At 36.6% G+C, this 16,671-nt stretch overlaps 1 protein-coding gene across 2 annotated transcripts; it reads left to right on the top strand.

Moving 5' to 3' along the window:
• Positions 1-10,648: 10,648 nt before the first annotated feature.
• Positions 10,649-16,671, top strand: LOC103706513 (F-box/kelch-repeat protein At1g67480-like). Of its 2 annotated transcripts, XM_008790640.3 has the most exons (4): positions 10,649-10,767; positions 12,350-12,415; positions 12,562-13,452; positions 15,702-16,671. In XM_008790640.3, exons 3-4 carry the CDS (start codon positions 12,926-12,928, stop codon positions 16,327-16,329), a joined length of 1,155 nt encoding a protein of 384 aa, XP_008788862.2. In that variant the 5' UTR covers positions 10,649-10,767; positions 12,350-12,415; positions 12,562-12,925; the 3' UTR covers positions 16,330-16,671. The 2 variants fall into 2 exon arrangements, with proteins under 2 accessions (XP_008788862.2, XP_038989760.1); XM_039133832.1 differs by lacking the exon at positions 12,350-12,415 and having other exon boundaries at positions 10,654-10,767.

The following is a 16,671-nucleotide window of genomic DNA, read 5'->3' as shown; positions in this document are numbered from 1 at the left end:
AGAACGAGTCAAAGGATGCTATAATTAATCCAGTTATAGAGAAGTCAAATCATTTAGAAGAGTCTTATGATAAAACAATCCAAAATATGGATGTTTACTTTGGAGAGTTAGTTAGCCACAAGGATGAAGAGCCAGCTAATTTGGAAGTAGTTTTAGAGATCAAACAATAACAATTCATGCTTGGTGTAGATGATTCATAATATGCCTTGGTAATTGCTGATGCTCGCAGCGATTACAATTAGCAACTTGATGTTCATTAGAATAATTTAGATACTTGATGGAATCTTAGTATTGTAACTATGGAGTCAATGTTGAGAAAAAATGTTAAAAAACATTGTCGACTTCAATATATGCATCGAAGAAGACGAGCTAGTGAAGGAGTTATTATTCCAACCCATAAAGAAGTTGAATTATTTAGTTATTAGTTTGACAAGTCCTTGTATGTTGTTATTGCAGCAATAATGGTAATGGCTATTGCACTGATTTTAGCAAGATTCAATATTATTGGCATGGACTTTGCACTGAGAGGGAATGTTGAGATCGATTGCCTAATCCTAATCTTATTAGAATTTCTATTTAGTTGATCATTAGTTTTAATAATATTAGGATTCAAATCAATGTTAAGTTAGATTGAGTTCTAGATACAATATACTAGAGTTTGTCTTTTAGTGGAAGATGGTGCTATTTTCATCTTTTAATGGAAGATGAACTTTTTTGTCATTTAGTGGGAGTATATGGTTTTATGAAGAGTGGGAGAGTTAAGTGAAGAGTAGAGTTGGGAGTCTCTTTTGAGACACCATAGGTAGGAAGAGTTTTTATGAGAGGAGGGAGGGAGGGAGGGAGGGAGAGAGAGCTTGTGGCATCTTTGCTGCGGAGAGAAGCCGAATTTGTTCATTTGGGCTTCTATGTTTTATTAAAAAAATTGTTTTCTCTCCAAAAATCTTTCTTCTGTCTATTTTTTCATTTCTATTTCATGAATTAATTAGTGTTTGTTTTGGATTCTGGGCTAGTGCATTTGATATACACGGAATAGTATGTCATTCTACATATCACTCCTTCCCTGCATGTAAAAAAAAATCAATATGTCACCTACCTGGCTTCCCTTACAAATCTTCTTTTTGGAACTATTTTTACTATTGCAACTTAGCTACTTATGGTCAGATAGGGCTGGAATTGCGAGTATCTCATTTGAGTTAAGCTCAGCTTGAATTGTCACGCCCCCGAGCCAAGATCATGAGTCGAGGATCGCAGCAATCGCCGTATACTTATAGCAAACTCTCCCCACAAGCATGTAAGGCATCTCAACAAGATATCCTAAACAAATAGCAGAATAAATTTAAATAACAAATATTCAAACTTTAATTTAAATACTAGAATCAAATTTTAATGTCTCACATAACCAATCAATATTTAAAAGATCTTACATCGGACTCTAGTCAAATCCTAATCTAAATTAAAGATGTCAAATTCGGCCTCTAATCACTCTTCCGATCATAACCCTATGCCATGTTAATTCTCAAAATCTATAAAAACAACAAGATATGGAATAACAAACTTAATAGCCTAGTAAGTAATTAATACTTTTAATAGATTAATCAGGTAATAAATTAAATAATTATTTACATAAAATAAGTATATAGAATTTATTTATTCAAAAAATCTCAGTATGCAACATTATCAAAATATTATGCATGCTAAATTTAATCTTTCAGAAAATCAAATTTTATTCATAAATTCAATTTTTTTTCAAATCATAAAGTTCATCTCATCAACCATAAGTATGACCATATTTTTTATGGCTGGGTCATAATGCTGCATATCCTCTTGTGGTATATCACGCTTCTTCTTGCAACATAAATCTTTCAGGACAAATCGAGTGCCAACATATTAGCTCCCATTGGCCGAGTTCTTAATATAGTTAGGTTGAGAGTTCAAAATAATCATGCATTTCATATCTCAGTTTAACAAAAATACAAAAAATCATGCGATATCGAAATCAATAGAATGAGTTCAATATTTCCAATCATGCAATATTTCAAAATAAAGCATATTTAATAATAAAATACCATTCATCAAATCCATGTATCATGAATAGTATGATTCAAATTGATTAATATAATAATCTTGTAATTTGTCAATAAATCTAGAAAAATGGTCACATTACTTACCTTGCAAGCGAAACCAAACTAGAGACCTAATTAATTTTAAAAATTTTTCTTGGAACCTAAGACTCCGGTGAGTACTCAACTAAAATCTTCAGTAGGCATTATAAGCCAAGGCCGTTGGATGCCAAGAGGAGAAGGAGAAAGGAATCGGTGGTGCTCTAGCGGTGGTGATCGACATAATCTATCGGCGGTGAGGTGAAAAGGGGTGTGGGATCTTTAAATTGCCGTTGCAGGCTAGGTTTTCTAGCTCCTATAAGAAATCAGAATAGAGAAAAGTATGTCTCCTACTCCTGGTCAAACAAGGCTCTATCCTTTTTCTTTTTATCTCCTACTCTAACTTATATATTTAGGCTGATCAAGTAGACTAGGTCTAGTTCCTTACTAGTTGAGCTGGGTGTTACATAAACAATATCTATTAAGCTTTCTTCGAGCTTGAGCTAAGCTTAGTAGCTTGATGTTGGGCTTAGCTTGGCACATTCATACCTTTAATCATAATCATGCAAATGTATTTGGTTTACACCGTCTCAACTTCTATTTATATAGTGCGAAAACCTCAAGTCTAGTGTGCATATTGAACTCCAGGCTTCGTATGATATAGCAAGAGATTTTTTTAAAAAATAAAAAAAGCAGAGAAAGGACTTGTGGTGAATTTTGGACTCTTAGACGTGTTTTTGGCATGGCCAAACCATGCCCATAAACCTTTCTCTTTGTTAATTAATACACGATATGAGAACTTAGGTATGGCTTGACATTAAAGAATTCGAAATGACCATCCTATCACACCTCCGACCCAAGATCATGAGCTAGGGGTTGCAGCAACCGCCGCATACTTATCGAAAATTCTTTCCACAAGCATGCAAGCCATCTCATCATGATATCATAAAGCAAGCAGTGAAATAAATTTAAATCACTAATGTCCAAACTTTAATTTAAATAACTAGAATCAAATTTTAATGTCTCATAAAACCAACAATATTCAAAAGATCTTACATCAAATTGTAGTCAAATCTTGGTCTAAATTAAACCTATCAAATTCGGATTCTAGTCATTCTCCTTATATCCCCATGCCATCTTAGTTCTTAGATCTGTAAAAAAAGTAAGATTTTGAGTAATGAACTACACAACCCAGTAAGTAATGAACACTTTAATGAGATTAATCGGTAATTAATTAAATAATCATTTATAGGAAATAAGCATATGGAATTCATTAATTCAAAACCAAATTTTAGTATGCAGCATTATCAAATATTATGCATGCTAAATTCAATCTTTCTCAAAATTAAATTTTGTTCATAAATTAGAATTCTTTCAAATTATCAAGTTTATCTCCTTAATCATGAGCTATGACCATATTTTTTGTTGTAGGATCATAATACCATATATCTTCTTGTGGTGTGCCATGCATCATCTAGCGATTAAATTCTTTGGGAAGGCATATCTGCTTGCGGTATGTCAAGCATCTTCTTGCGATATAACTTTCAGGACTAATTAAGTACCAACATTTTAGCCCCCATGGTGGGGTCCATAACATACTCAGACTGAGTGTTCATAACTAAGATTTAAACCAACTTGAATTGATTTTTAGCTTGATTTATGATTTTCAAGCTAATCAATTGGGCTCATATTTGGCTTTGCTCGAAATTAAGCTCGTATCAAACTCAAAGAGACGGTAAACAAATAAAGCTTAATCTCGAGTATTGAGCTCAAAATAATTTCCCATCCAGGCTTGATCACACCTAGACTCAATCAAGTTCTGTTAGATTACCCCATTAATCATATAAGATATCATCAAACAAATAGCATGCACTAATATCATGTGACACAAAGGGACTAATGGCCACTTGAGGGTATTGGCTTGATTCTTGAAGAGTTGATTAAATCAAAATGTACCATCCTAGTGTTACATGTTTGTGTCACTGAGCTATATCATGTAGCATTTTCTTGGAATTAGGAAGTGAACCTCGTCTAGATCTAGATGTCTATCTCCAAATTTTGTTTTTGGGATGTGGTTCTCCAGATTTTGTTGGATGTTCCTTATCCAACAAGTATATTTTTTTTTAGCTTTTGATCTAGGAGGATCTCTAGACTTGATATGGATTACTTTAGCCAATACAAATATGGTTAAATAGAATCCACGAGCAAGATCCGCCATATCAGAATGTCGAGTCATGTGCCAATTTTTTTTTTTGGTACAACAGCGGCTCATGCTCGACGAGTGTGAATGCGGCCAATAAAATCAGAAAACAAAATATTGCATAGGCCCACTAACAAAGATGCATGGTCCACGCATACAAAGCCACCCGAGTGATGAAAAGCAAACGAGGCTACCCAGTCGGCAGCAACGTTTGCCTCCCTGTATACATGCGCGGCCTGGTAGGAACTGCACTCCCTCAAAAATCTGCAGATATTACGAACTATCGGTCTTTCCTCCGTGACACGTACCCAACCTTTGATCCACTCGATCACCGAAGCCAAATCTCCCTCGAGGAGGACGCTATCTGCCCCCAACACCCGTCGGGCATAGGACAACCCCTCCCAGGTAGCTCTAAGCTCGGCACATGCAATAGACGTGTTATAGATCCGCCGTCCCCCTGCCGCCACCAGACAAGCAGCATAGTCTTTGATGGTGAATTCCACACCTCTACAGTTATCGTCCTCGCCCACACTGCCATCGAAGTTCATCTTGAGGAAGCTAAGGGGTGGGGGCACCCAAGAGATATGCACGGTCCTAGACGCTGCAAGAACAGAATGGAAGTTTCAGATGTCCCTAGCCAACCCAACAGGTAAAGCCCCGGTGTGCTAAACTTTTGGAGACAATAACTTGGTCATACACTGATTAGAATGATGAATATTTAAATTAGATAACTTTTCGAGATCTACAACTTAATGCCAATCTTTGAAAGTGTTAAAACAAACTAAAATTCTATCATTTGGGTTTCGAAATAGGCTAGTCAAATTATTTTTTTTTCTGGAAAGAACTTTGATCGAATATATCTCCCAACTAATAAAGAATTAGATGAAGTGACAACTAACAAAATTGATGTAGAAGCCAAGATCTACTTTCTATAGAATTTTAGTATTTTTTTTGATTATTTCTACTAGTCATATTTTTTTGGAGAATTAGTCCTATTCGAATTACAAGAGGAATTCGACCTGAATTGTGAAAAAAAGGATCTCGCTATTACTATAAATAGGGGTTGTGTACCTCAATTTATAAGGTATAGATCATCAATGAAAGAAAAAGAGACGTAACCCTACTTTCATAGTTTTTTCATCTTTTTCTAATTTGTTTTTAAAGATTCGAGTTGAGTATGTTGAGAAATTTATTTTTTCTTCCTGATCAGATCAAGTTGGTATCAGAGCTTCGATTCTCTACATCTATAGGGGTCTTAGTTTATAGTCCAGATGTGCAAGTAATATAAGAAAATAATAGAAGCTTCAAGTAAATCAAAAGATAAAGGTGGGTATGATGCTAGTTCTACCTCGATGGATAATGAGATGAAAGGATATCTCACGCAATTGGAGAAGAAGATTATCCAACTCATCAAGATCGTATCTCGATTGACGACATCTTCAACACAAGCACCAATAACATCTATAGTGAAGCTGTCTTCCATTTCTAAAGATAAAGATCTAGCATCTATCAAAGAAGAGCAAGTCTGCTCTAAGCAAAACCAAGTAGTTCAAGAGTAAGACAGAGAAGCAAGCATTTTCTCATCTTTAGTTCTGATTTAGTAGGAGCTAAATCTCCTAAATAGAGGGAGCCTTGATTGAAGAGAATCACCAGATTCGATGTGGACCATTTTGACTACTATGAGTAAGGCTGGATAGGGTCTAGGAGCAAAATCTAGCATATCAGGAAGCCGAATCATATGCCAAACTTACGAAGGTCATAACTTGATCATATAATTTCTAATTGAGATGATATTTTTTTTTAAAAAAAATGGGTAACCTTTCAGGATCTACGAAATGGTTAAAATTTTATTGTTTGGGCTTTAAAATAGGTCGGTCACACTGAAAGTTTTTTTTTTTGAAAAGATTTTGTTCAGATGTATTTCTTAATTCATAAAGAATTAAACAAAGTGACAAAATGCATAGTTGATGTAGAAGTCAAGATTTATCTTCTGTTGAATTTTAGTTTTTTTGTGATTATTTTTATTAGTCATATTTTTTTTGAGTTCTAGTCCTATTCAAACTAGAAGAGAAATCCGATCTGAATTGTGAAAGAAAGAACCTCACTACTATTATAAATAGAAGCTATGTACCTCAGTTTATGAGGTGTAGATTATTAATGAAAAAAAATGAAACATAAACTCCACTGTCATAATTTTTTCACCTTTTTGTAATTTTTTTTAAAGAGATTCAAGTTGAACAGGTTGAGAAAATTCTTTCTTCTTCCCATTCGGATGAGCTTTTCAATGTTGAGAAAATATAGTGGAAATACTATCTAGTCATGCAAACACACCATGCTGTCTATAAGAACCTCGAGCTTGGCTCCATAGAGAGCTCATTTGGGTTCATTCAAAGCCCAAATGAACCAAGCTCAAACTTGAAATATAGCTTGTAAAACAATCAAACCAAACTTGACTAGAGGGATGCTCCATTCTGTTAAGCTTTTAAATTAATATACGCACATATTTTTATTTAAAATTTAACTTAGTTTCTCTCAACTCAAAAGAAAACCGACTCAGATCCACAACCCTAATTGCTCTTACTCTTCCCATTCTTGCCTTCTCTACACTCTTATCAGCTAATCTCATTGTCTATCCAAGTAGAGAGTTCGCTGCTGCCCCACTGCCAAAGATTTAGGCAAATCAAGATCGCCACTCACCTCTACTCATCCTTTCGATGTCACGAGATCTCTACCCTGATATTATTTTCCCTTCGCAATGTCATGATTTTGCTAGAGATCATGCTTTGGCGTGCTCCCATCCGAGCAACTCCACTTTGGAGCCAACACTGAGTTTACAACCTAAAGCTAGTTAGACAATACAACTAAAATGCATGTAAATTTTGCTATAAAAGACATCAATTTTGAAAAAAAAAAAAAAATTGCAGTCATTGCAATTTGATCTATATTCCATATTTATTTCATTTCTAGGATAGTGAAATAATTAATTTTTGATGAAATAAAAATACTGAAGTAGACAGCAGGAAAGTTGTTTCTCCTCCTTTTTCTTTTTTCATTTGTTTTCACTTTTTTAGCCAAACAGGGCTTCTTCCCAGCCTAGAGATCAAGGAAAGCATGACCATTCCATCTGTTGCTGGAAATTGGACCCGGGGGCCGCCGTGAAGCCGGGGAAGGAGGAGCTCCGCTGCTACAGGAGGCGGACGGCGGTGCGCCGGCTGGCTGCGTCCTCCGCTGCGGGGGGGTGTGCAAGTCCTGCAAAGAAAACCGGTGGCCGGGCTCCCCGGCGCCGGCCCTCCGATGCCTAAGTCAGAGAGGGCAAGTATGTGGAGAGAGCAGGGAAGAGAGTATGTGGAGAAGACAGCAAGAACATTTGGATAAGATAAAGAAGACGAAGAGGATGATGTCCTCAATTGTGTCTGTGCTTCCCGGCGGGTTCAGTCCCGGGGATCTGTTTCCGTTTTCGTTCCTCCCCTTCCCTTTTCCCCCCAGGTTTCCCTTTATAGGAGGATTTTGGTTACCTGGGAGGTGACAGGAGGTTTGTCCTGTTTTGTAATAATTGGGCACGATTTAGCCCATTAATGGCGTAATGGAGAACGGGACCGGATCAGACCGGAATCAGGGAGTTGTCACGGTCGATCGGACATGTTGGAGTGGTTGAACCGCCGGCCGTAGCGGGCCTGGGGTCTGTAGATGGTAAGTGCATTTATTACCGAATGAACCGGTGGCCAGGTAGAGCCATACGCTCTGATGGTTCAGTGATCCGGAGATCGTTTTGGGCCGCGTTCATTAAATGCCTGAGTGCATCGGAGACTTGAGGGAGTCTCATGCATTAATGGCGGGTCGTGCCGAATGCCTGCGGAGATCTTATGCCTTGATGGCTTGGAGATAGTGGCAGGTCGCAAGCCGTAGGAGTTGTCAAGTCCCTTAGACTTTAGGCGGGGGTTGAACATTTGGTTAAGGCATCGGCTCGGCAAGGGTGCCGAGCCGAGCTGGTCGCCCAATGGGGCGCCCTGTGGCGGGGCTGCTTCGAGTACTCCTGGTCGGCGCCCTTTAGGCGAGCACCTTCTAGCAGAGCGCCTCGGCGCTGTCTTTGGTCGGCACTAACCGAGCAGCTTATTTTGGTTGGGCACCTCTTCGCACGCACTCTGGTCGGCGCCTTCTAGTCGAGCGCCTTTCTGGTCGGCGATCTTTGGCCGAGCAGCTCTCCGTTCGGCACTCTTTGGCCGAGCAACTTTCCGGCTGGCGCTCTTCGGCCGAGCGCCTCCGTGAATGTATGGCTTGGGGTTCTTCCCCCAACACCATCATTTTCTAATCCACAATAGAGTGACATCACCTGGCTAACCCAATGTTGCAGCCTGGTAGCCTAAAAAAAGAAAAAGGAAACCAAAAAAATATGGTGACATCAGCAGAGTTATGAACTAGCCTCTCTTTGTGTGTGTGTGTACAAGTAGAACTGAGATCTACCCGAAAAAATCTCACTTATACGAGGCACATTTTAGATGCGGTTGCATTTATTTTGAAGAATATCCAGTCACGGTGATTGAATAGATTCAAAGCTAATATAAAAATGACGATGGACAACCACTGCTGGAGAAGATTCAAAAAATGTAGCACCTTTCGAGCCACTTACGTGTATTAAGAGGCAAACAAAATTACTGATTGTGCCGTCTTTTTTGTTGTCCAATATTAGCATTGAGGTCTTTGAAAGAATCATAAGAATTTTTTTATTATTTTTTATTTTTATTGATTGTGCTCATGCAAATTAGCGTGGGTTGCCCTTGCATATAAAAAAAAAAGTTCGAAAGCAAATCACACTTCTGTAATAATTTTTTGTCTTGCAGAAGAGTACACGCACGTACCACATGGATATTTAACATATTCTAAATTGATCCGAAAAGGACAGCAGCCGTAAGTGAAAGGTACGAGGGCCTGTCTAACTTTGACTCTATTAAGTATTGGAAGTGCAAGGTAATAACATTGTTTTTTTTTTTTTAAAATATTGGATAAGGTTAGAGATAAATTACTCCTAGCTACAATAATTTCAAAGACCTATATTTATCCCTTTAAAATTTATTTTTATTCAATACACTAATTCATAATTTAACAGAATATTAATTAAATTATTAATCTTAAATGAAATTCAAATATTATATTAAAAAATAAGAAAAAATCAAAATAATTTTAAATAAAACTTAAATATCATTTTGGACAATAATCTGTAGCCCAAATAAGAAAAAGCTAGTGTCTTACATACTTTACAGCTATTATATCTGCAAACAGAATTTGGTTCAGTGTTGGTAGAATAGAAAACTGATTCTGATAAAAAAATTCACGACTGTCTATTTTTTCTTATGGTACGGACTTCTTCTCAGTTATATTTTTATGTTTTACAACAATCAGAAAAACCGACATTTGCTTTAAATAAAATTTTGTTTATTTTTTAGCATATATTTAGCATGACAATATGCATCTAGCATTATAATAATCTCTAATCTTTAAATAAAATATTAGTTTTTTAAATTTAAATTTTTTAATTAGATTTTTATTGTGCTATCCTGAAAAGTAATATCTTTCATCCAATAAAAGATAAATAGAGAAGCAACTCGGTCATTATTTTTCATCGTTATATAAATAATACCGACCCCAATAGTTATTATTTTACTTTAAAAATCTAAATAATATATTTTGGGAAAATAATAGCTATTACATGAGAAGAACAACTTCTATGGGATCTATTAAAATTAGATATGCAATAATTAAGGGTTTATTTAGATATTATTATTAAATTAGGCTAAAAATTCTGCAGGATTCATCGATTGGGCGGCACATTTATGCATAGCTCTATTAATCAAACATTTTTGAATATAAATTCTATTGAAAGAAAAAAACTATTTTTTATAAAAAAATTGTCTTTTTTTTAGCTCAACGATTAGATTTGGGCAGATAAATTTTTTAGAAGATGTGAGTTAGATGGATTAAATTTTTTATGGAGAAATCGTGCATTTTTTTCTTCCTTATCTCAGAGATTGGATTTGGGATGGAATTTGGATAAATTTTTAGAAGATATGAGTTAGATGGATAAGTAGCTCTGGTTTCTACAGAATTCTGATCCTAATTTTCTGTAAAGAATAAAAGAATATCCAACAGGTCCTAAAACTTTTTGAGGACTGATCAAAAAAAAATTCTGAGACCTCGTTTCAATCTAATATCAGAAAATACTAATAATTTCCCTTTGTTCCTGCAAACAAACATAATAAAAAAATAATAATAATTAATTTATTGTTGTTGTGTGGAGCCGACGCACGGATGAACTCCTTTGGCTGCCATTTTTTTGTCCTCTTCCGTCCCTTTTTTTTGGGGGAATTCCGGACCCCCCCACCCCAACTCCGACCCCCATCCCTCTCTGCCCCTTTTTATCTCGCCGTTCTCCTCACCTTCCGATTTTGGTCGGGTAAAAAATCTTATTTTTAGGTATTTTTCCTCATCTTCTTATCCCTATTTTTCTGCCTCAATTTTATTCAGTATTTTGTTCAAAATCTATCCGTTTTACTTGCAGATCGAATTTGTCTAATCTTCCAAGCGAACTTTCGTATCAATTTTCCGCCTTTGCTAGGAATCTACGTGCAAATTCCTTTTTTCGAGTCGAAAAATTCGATTTTTTCTGTATGTCTGGATTTTCTTTTCTTTTCTTTTTTTCACTGGTGATCTCCGATTCGGCGGCTTGCTCTGGAGTTATATGAGATTCTTTGAAGGTCTATTTTTTGCTTCAAGTAAATTGGTTATTTTCTTTCAATTTTTTGAATTAGTTGAATATATCTGCTTGTTTTTTCTTCTAGTATTTTTTTTTTCTTCTAATAAATTTAGATTTTGGTTATTCTGATGTTCTGCTTTATTTGTTAGTTGGAGATTGGGAAGGAGAGGGGAGGTTTTGAGTAAAGTAGTTATTATATGTTCTATTGTGTCCATTTGGAATTTTGGATGGTAAAAAATGAAAATATATGAACATCCATCTAGATATCTTATATCTACCTAATATGTTCTAGAAAAAGGAAAAGCACATAGAAGTCATGAGTTTCTTTTTCTCTTTGTAGATTTTTTTTTCCCATTGCTCATTAATGGTGATAGGGGAGAATCTGCTATTATGTAGCACTTATACTGAAGCAGTCATACTTATAAAGGTGGCTACTGTAGAAATTGCTTAAAAATAAATTCGGCTTTTCATTGAACATGTTGATAAGATATTTATCTCTTGAAGTGGTTATTGCAGGAACTATCTGGTGTAAATGTTAAGCATTTGAAACTCTTGAATTCCAGAATATTAGAAAGCCATTGGGTTACTTCAGATGTGCTACGGAATTATTTCCTTTTATATTTACTCTCAAGCCCGGGCAAAACACCGATGAACTTTTTATTAAGATAATGACAAGAACACCTAACAATACTCAAGCAGAAACTGGGCCCATTCATGGTTTATTTGAGGGTGCAAGATTCTAGAGTTTGAGCCTACTGATACCTAACTCCTTGATAAGAACATGCATCTATTTTTTGAGTCTTCAGTTTAGTTTCCTCGGTCCAATCTGCAAGATGGAACATCATATTCTGATTGTTTTGAATGGCTCTTTCTTGTTCAAATATCCAAGCATAAAGTTTGAAGAAGATACACCCAAGCAGATGGCCAGTATTACTTACAGGTTTTGGAAAATCATATTTCAATCTTTGTATGATGGTCAACTTTTTGTTTCATCCAGTATGAAATCGTTTTCTTTTATCGAAAAAAAAAGAATGTGAAAGTTTCTGCACTGCATCATTTGATAATCAGATTATTGAAGGCACAAATTTCTGAAATTAATGTTCTAAGGAAATTTTGGTATGTCGTGCCAATATGTGTTAATTAATTGCAAGACCATTAGTTACTAGTTGTAAGCTAAATAATCCCAAGCCTTTAAAATCTTCAAGAAATTAAAAATTTCTGACAGTGAATGTATGCCAACTAAACTTTCATTTTGGTAGTCTGCTTAATCTGGTTATTTTTTTTACATTTTCCTTGTTACAGTTGATTCAGCTATCAGAAAATGGATGATACTGGGGGCTAAGTAAATTCAAATTTCTATGGCCTTTGGTAAACTTTCTCTTTCTCACTCCCCCCCCTCCTTCTCTCCCCTTTTTCTTCTGCATGTGTTTGTGCGTGTACACTTTGTTTTCAGAGATAGTGTGGGAGATTTTGATTCTTCTTTTTTTCTTTTGGGTTCTCCTGAGATTGTGTAGATATTGGGGTGATGTTTGGGGGAGAGAACAATTTCAACAACAGCAACAACAAAAATCAGGTGCTTAGTTTCTGCAGATCAATAGAGAGAATCTATTCTAAGAGCTGCCTCTCTGGAATGGCATTTAAAACAGTGCGGGCAATTTCCAAAGCATCATTGACATTCACGCCCCGAGTGTCGCCATCCTTCAGGCCTTTGTCTCTTAAAATCCCTATAAGTGATGGATATCACGAATCCCTGTGTTTGAGTTACTGTCATTTATAATACACCCAACAATTTTTATTGGTAGTCGAAGAGAAACATTTGGTTGGGGCACAAGGGATTTGCTTGCACATTGCAGATTCTTTTAACAGGGAAGTTTGACAATGCCGGACTTTGGTGTCAGAAAACGGTTTGCTGAGTCAGAGAAGTGTCTCAGCATTGCAACAAAAAATAATTTTGCATCTTGTTTGAAAGTTTCCACGGGGCTTACCCTGCAAGCACCATGGGATATGTGCTGCCCTTTATTATCTGGGTTGCCTGATGATGTGGCAAAGTATTGCCTTGCACTTGTTCCCCGGTGTTACTTTCCTGTCATGGGTGCCGTCTGCAAGAGATGGAGATCATTTATCCAAAGCAAGGAGTTCATAACTGTAAGGAAGGAGGCAGGCAAGCTTGAGGAATGGCTCTATATCTTAACTGGTGATGCAGATGGAAAGGGGAGTCATTGGGAGGTCTTAGGCTGCTTTGGAGAAACACACCAGGTGTTGCCACCAATGCCTGGTCCTGTAAAAGCTGGTTTTGGAGTTGTTGTTCTTGATGGCAAGCTTTTAGTAATAGCTGGATATTTGGTCGATGCTGGGACAGGGTGTGTTTTAGATGATGTCTATCAATATGATTCTCGGCTTAATGGGTATGTAACATATTGCTCTTTTCTTTTTCTTTCTTTTTAAAGGCATTATCGTCTCATTATTGCCTAGGAGTGATGCTGAATTTGAGAATTCTATGTAAAGGTAACTTCAGGTATCAGGAATATGTTCTTATTTATGGTTTGGCATTTGTGTTAGATGAGTAATATGCTTCTATATGTGCTCTTTGAAATAAGGGAGGTTTCAGCTAAATTATATTAAGTTTGTTAGTAGTTCTTGAAGGTTGGTATCTTTCCAGCGAATCAACTACATAGCCTGTTATGGTTTCTAACTCTTACCAATCTTCATATTCATAATATTTGTTGTTGTAAGTAGTATTTATTGTTGTTATTAATTTCATGTCCAAGGCACTGATAATCTGTACCAACATTATTCTAATGTTGGCTACAAGTTGTGTAACATAGTTAACTTTTTTTTCCTTTTTGAGCGTCTTGCCATGAATTATGATTTTCATTTGCTTGTATTGTCGAAAGGTGCATTGGTAGCTAAGTAGCTTCTTTGCTTTTCACTTTGGTGCAACTTTTGTAGAATTGAAAGAAATTTTATCCAAACTTAATTGCTGCCAAAACAGGAAGCTTATCCAAAAATGTACAGTCCATGAAAGATATCTATCCTTGCTTTTGTTTAAAAAGGAAAACAAGGAGGATTTTTGGAGGGTGAAAATTTAGGACGTCAACTTTGTGGGATTTCTTTTCTGAACTGAACATGAAACCAATTTACTTCCATGTGAGACCCAGACATGAGATGGAACTTGACAATATTCCTTCATTCAGATTGAGGGGGAAAAATGAACTGCTCTGTCTTCAAACAGCCAGCATCAATGCATCCATTGTTCTAAAAAGTGACTCATATCTTCTGGTTGTCAAGATTTCATGTCAAATTATATTTAAATTGGATGTTAGATGATACAGAATAGACTGTTAGCTTAAAAGTATGCTAATAAACTCACTGCTTTTATGGATAATATTTAAGCATTCATAAACTACATGAAAGCATCACATGTATTGCATATGTCCAATACTTGTGAGTTTTATTCAAAGCATTTAGTAGCGTAGCCTGTTAGTTATAGTTTAAGATTTTATGTGTTTTAACTAATTTAAGTACATAAAGGGACCCTCCTGGTATAATCATCAAAAGTAATGAAAATGAAACTCCATTCTGCCTTGATTTTGTAAATTTTAAAATCATGATCTTCCTTCCATTGCCACCAAAACTGGGGCAGTAATAATCCCATGGCATTTTAGCCTGCAGATATATCCTCCATATCAACCTAGATTGGATTGTTAGAAACTTCTCCAGTCACAGCAGCTGATGCTGGGGGCTGGTTCCTTGCTTCAGTACCCATTTAGTGGCTCGGTTTCCTACCTGTAGATGTGAGAAATTTGTTTCTCCTTCCAATACTCAAGCAGTAGCTTGACATCCATGAGATCATCAATTGTTGCAACTTCTTGCTCCAGTATGTCAAGGGGAAAAATAAAAAAATAAAAAATCAGTTTTTGCATAAACGTCACATGGTATGATTTTAGTATACTATGTAAATGTCAGTAATAATAGTCAGATGTGATTTGTTACAAATGACCTAAGCTTCTATCTTTTACTGTACTGAATGAAAAGATTCTTTGAGGATTACCTCATGATCGGCAGGTCATCCTACCATTATGGTGTTGCCGCTACCGCTTACTATTCATCCCAAAAGCATAGTGTTATTTGGCCACCGTATGTGTGTGCTATTTGATGTGGGATTTCTAGGGTTTGAGGCTGATTGGGGGTTGGGTCGATAAAGTGGTAACACATGGTATGTATCTTCTTTTTTTCTTTATATATATATACACAGAGGGTATTTATCTGGTTAGAGAAGAGGTGGTTCCATCTTTGAATCACCTTTCGCTCACCAATATTATGGGGCATCACCCTTCTTTTTAAATCTGTAAAGGAGTGCTTATAACAAGCAATAAGTAATAATTGATGCACTGACATATGATTATATGACCTCAGCAAATTGCTGTTACCTATTTTTAAGCTTGTGAATTACTATTTTGCGAGTCTCAGTTAGGTATATTGCATTGTGATTTCAGCTCATGTCTTGCACCTCAATCGCAAGGTTGTGGGATTATACTTCGCTTTCCATTTACTCTGGTAATTGTGAAATCTGGATGGATTATGCTTCGCTTTCAGCTTATTTCTTTCTACTGGAGATTTATGCAATATAAATATCATTACCTTTTGCTTGTAGTTGGAGCATGCTGGCCAAGATGAACGTTGCTCGCTATGACTTCGCCTGTGCCGAGGTCAATGGTTTAATATATGCTGTAGGTGGCTATGGATCTGATGGTGAGAGCTTATCAAGTGCTGAAGTTTATGACCCTGACAAAAATGAGTGGACTTTGATCGAAAGCCTGCGCCGCCCGAGGTGGGGCTGCTTTGCCTGCAGCTTTGAAGGCAAGCTCTATGTCATGGGTGGACGGTCAAGCTTCACAATAGGCAACTCGAGGTTTGTGGATGTGTACTACCCTGAATGCCACTCTTGGTATGAGATGAAGAATGGGTGTGTGATGGTCACTGCACATGCTGTGCTTGGCAAGAAACTATTCTGTATGGAGTGGAAGAGCCAGCGGAAGCTGGCAATATTTAATCCAGTTGATAACTCATGGCAAAAGATCCCTGTGCCGGTCACTGGGAGTTCAACCATAGAGTTTCGCTTTGGGATACTTGATGGCAAACTGTTGCTTTTTGCACGGGAGGAAGAGCCTGGGTACCAGACACTGCTGTATGATCCGGTTGCTCCAGTGGGATCCGAGTGGCAAACATCTTCACTTAAGCCTTCTGGTCTGTGTTTGTGCAGTGTGACGATCAAAGCTTGAAGTCTTGAATGTTCCATGGATTACTTATCTGTTGCTATTTAGTGTGCTGCTGCTTAAGGCGAGGTTAGATGTTCTTTTTCTATTTAGATCGCAAATGAGACCAGACCGGTTTACCCTACTTTGTTTTGTGGGATGTATGAACTGGTAACTTGGTTTCAACTCCATTTAAGTAATGATTCTCTTGGTGTGACCATACAATGGCTGCAGCTACTTTAATATATCGGCTCTCTTAAGCTCTGTATTGCTTATTGTGATTATCCTTTGATATATGCTAGTATTCAATGTAATATAAGAAATGCTATTTGTGTTTGATGCAATATATTGGAACAGGTCACAAGGAAA

Source organism: Phoenix dactylifera, chromosome 14 (genome assembly GCF_009389715.1).
Source record: "Phoenix dactylifera cultivar Barhee BC4 chromosome 14, palm_55x_up_171113_PBpolish2nd_filt_p, whole genome shotgun sequence".
Lineage (NCBI taxonomy): Eukaryota > Viridiplantae > Streptophyta > Magnoliopsida > Arecales > Arecaceae > Phoenix > Phoenix dactylifera.
Note: the sequence above shows the minus strand (reverse complement) of the source record. Positions and strands in the feature narration are given on the sequence as shown.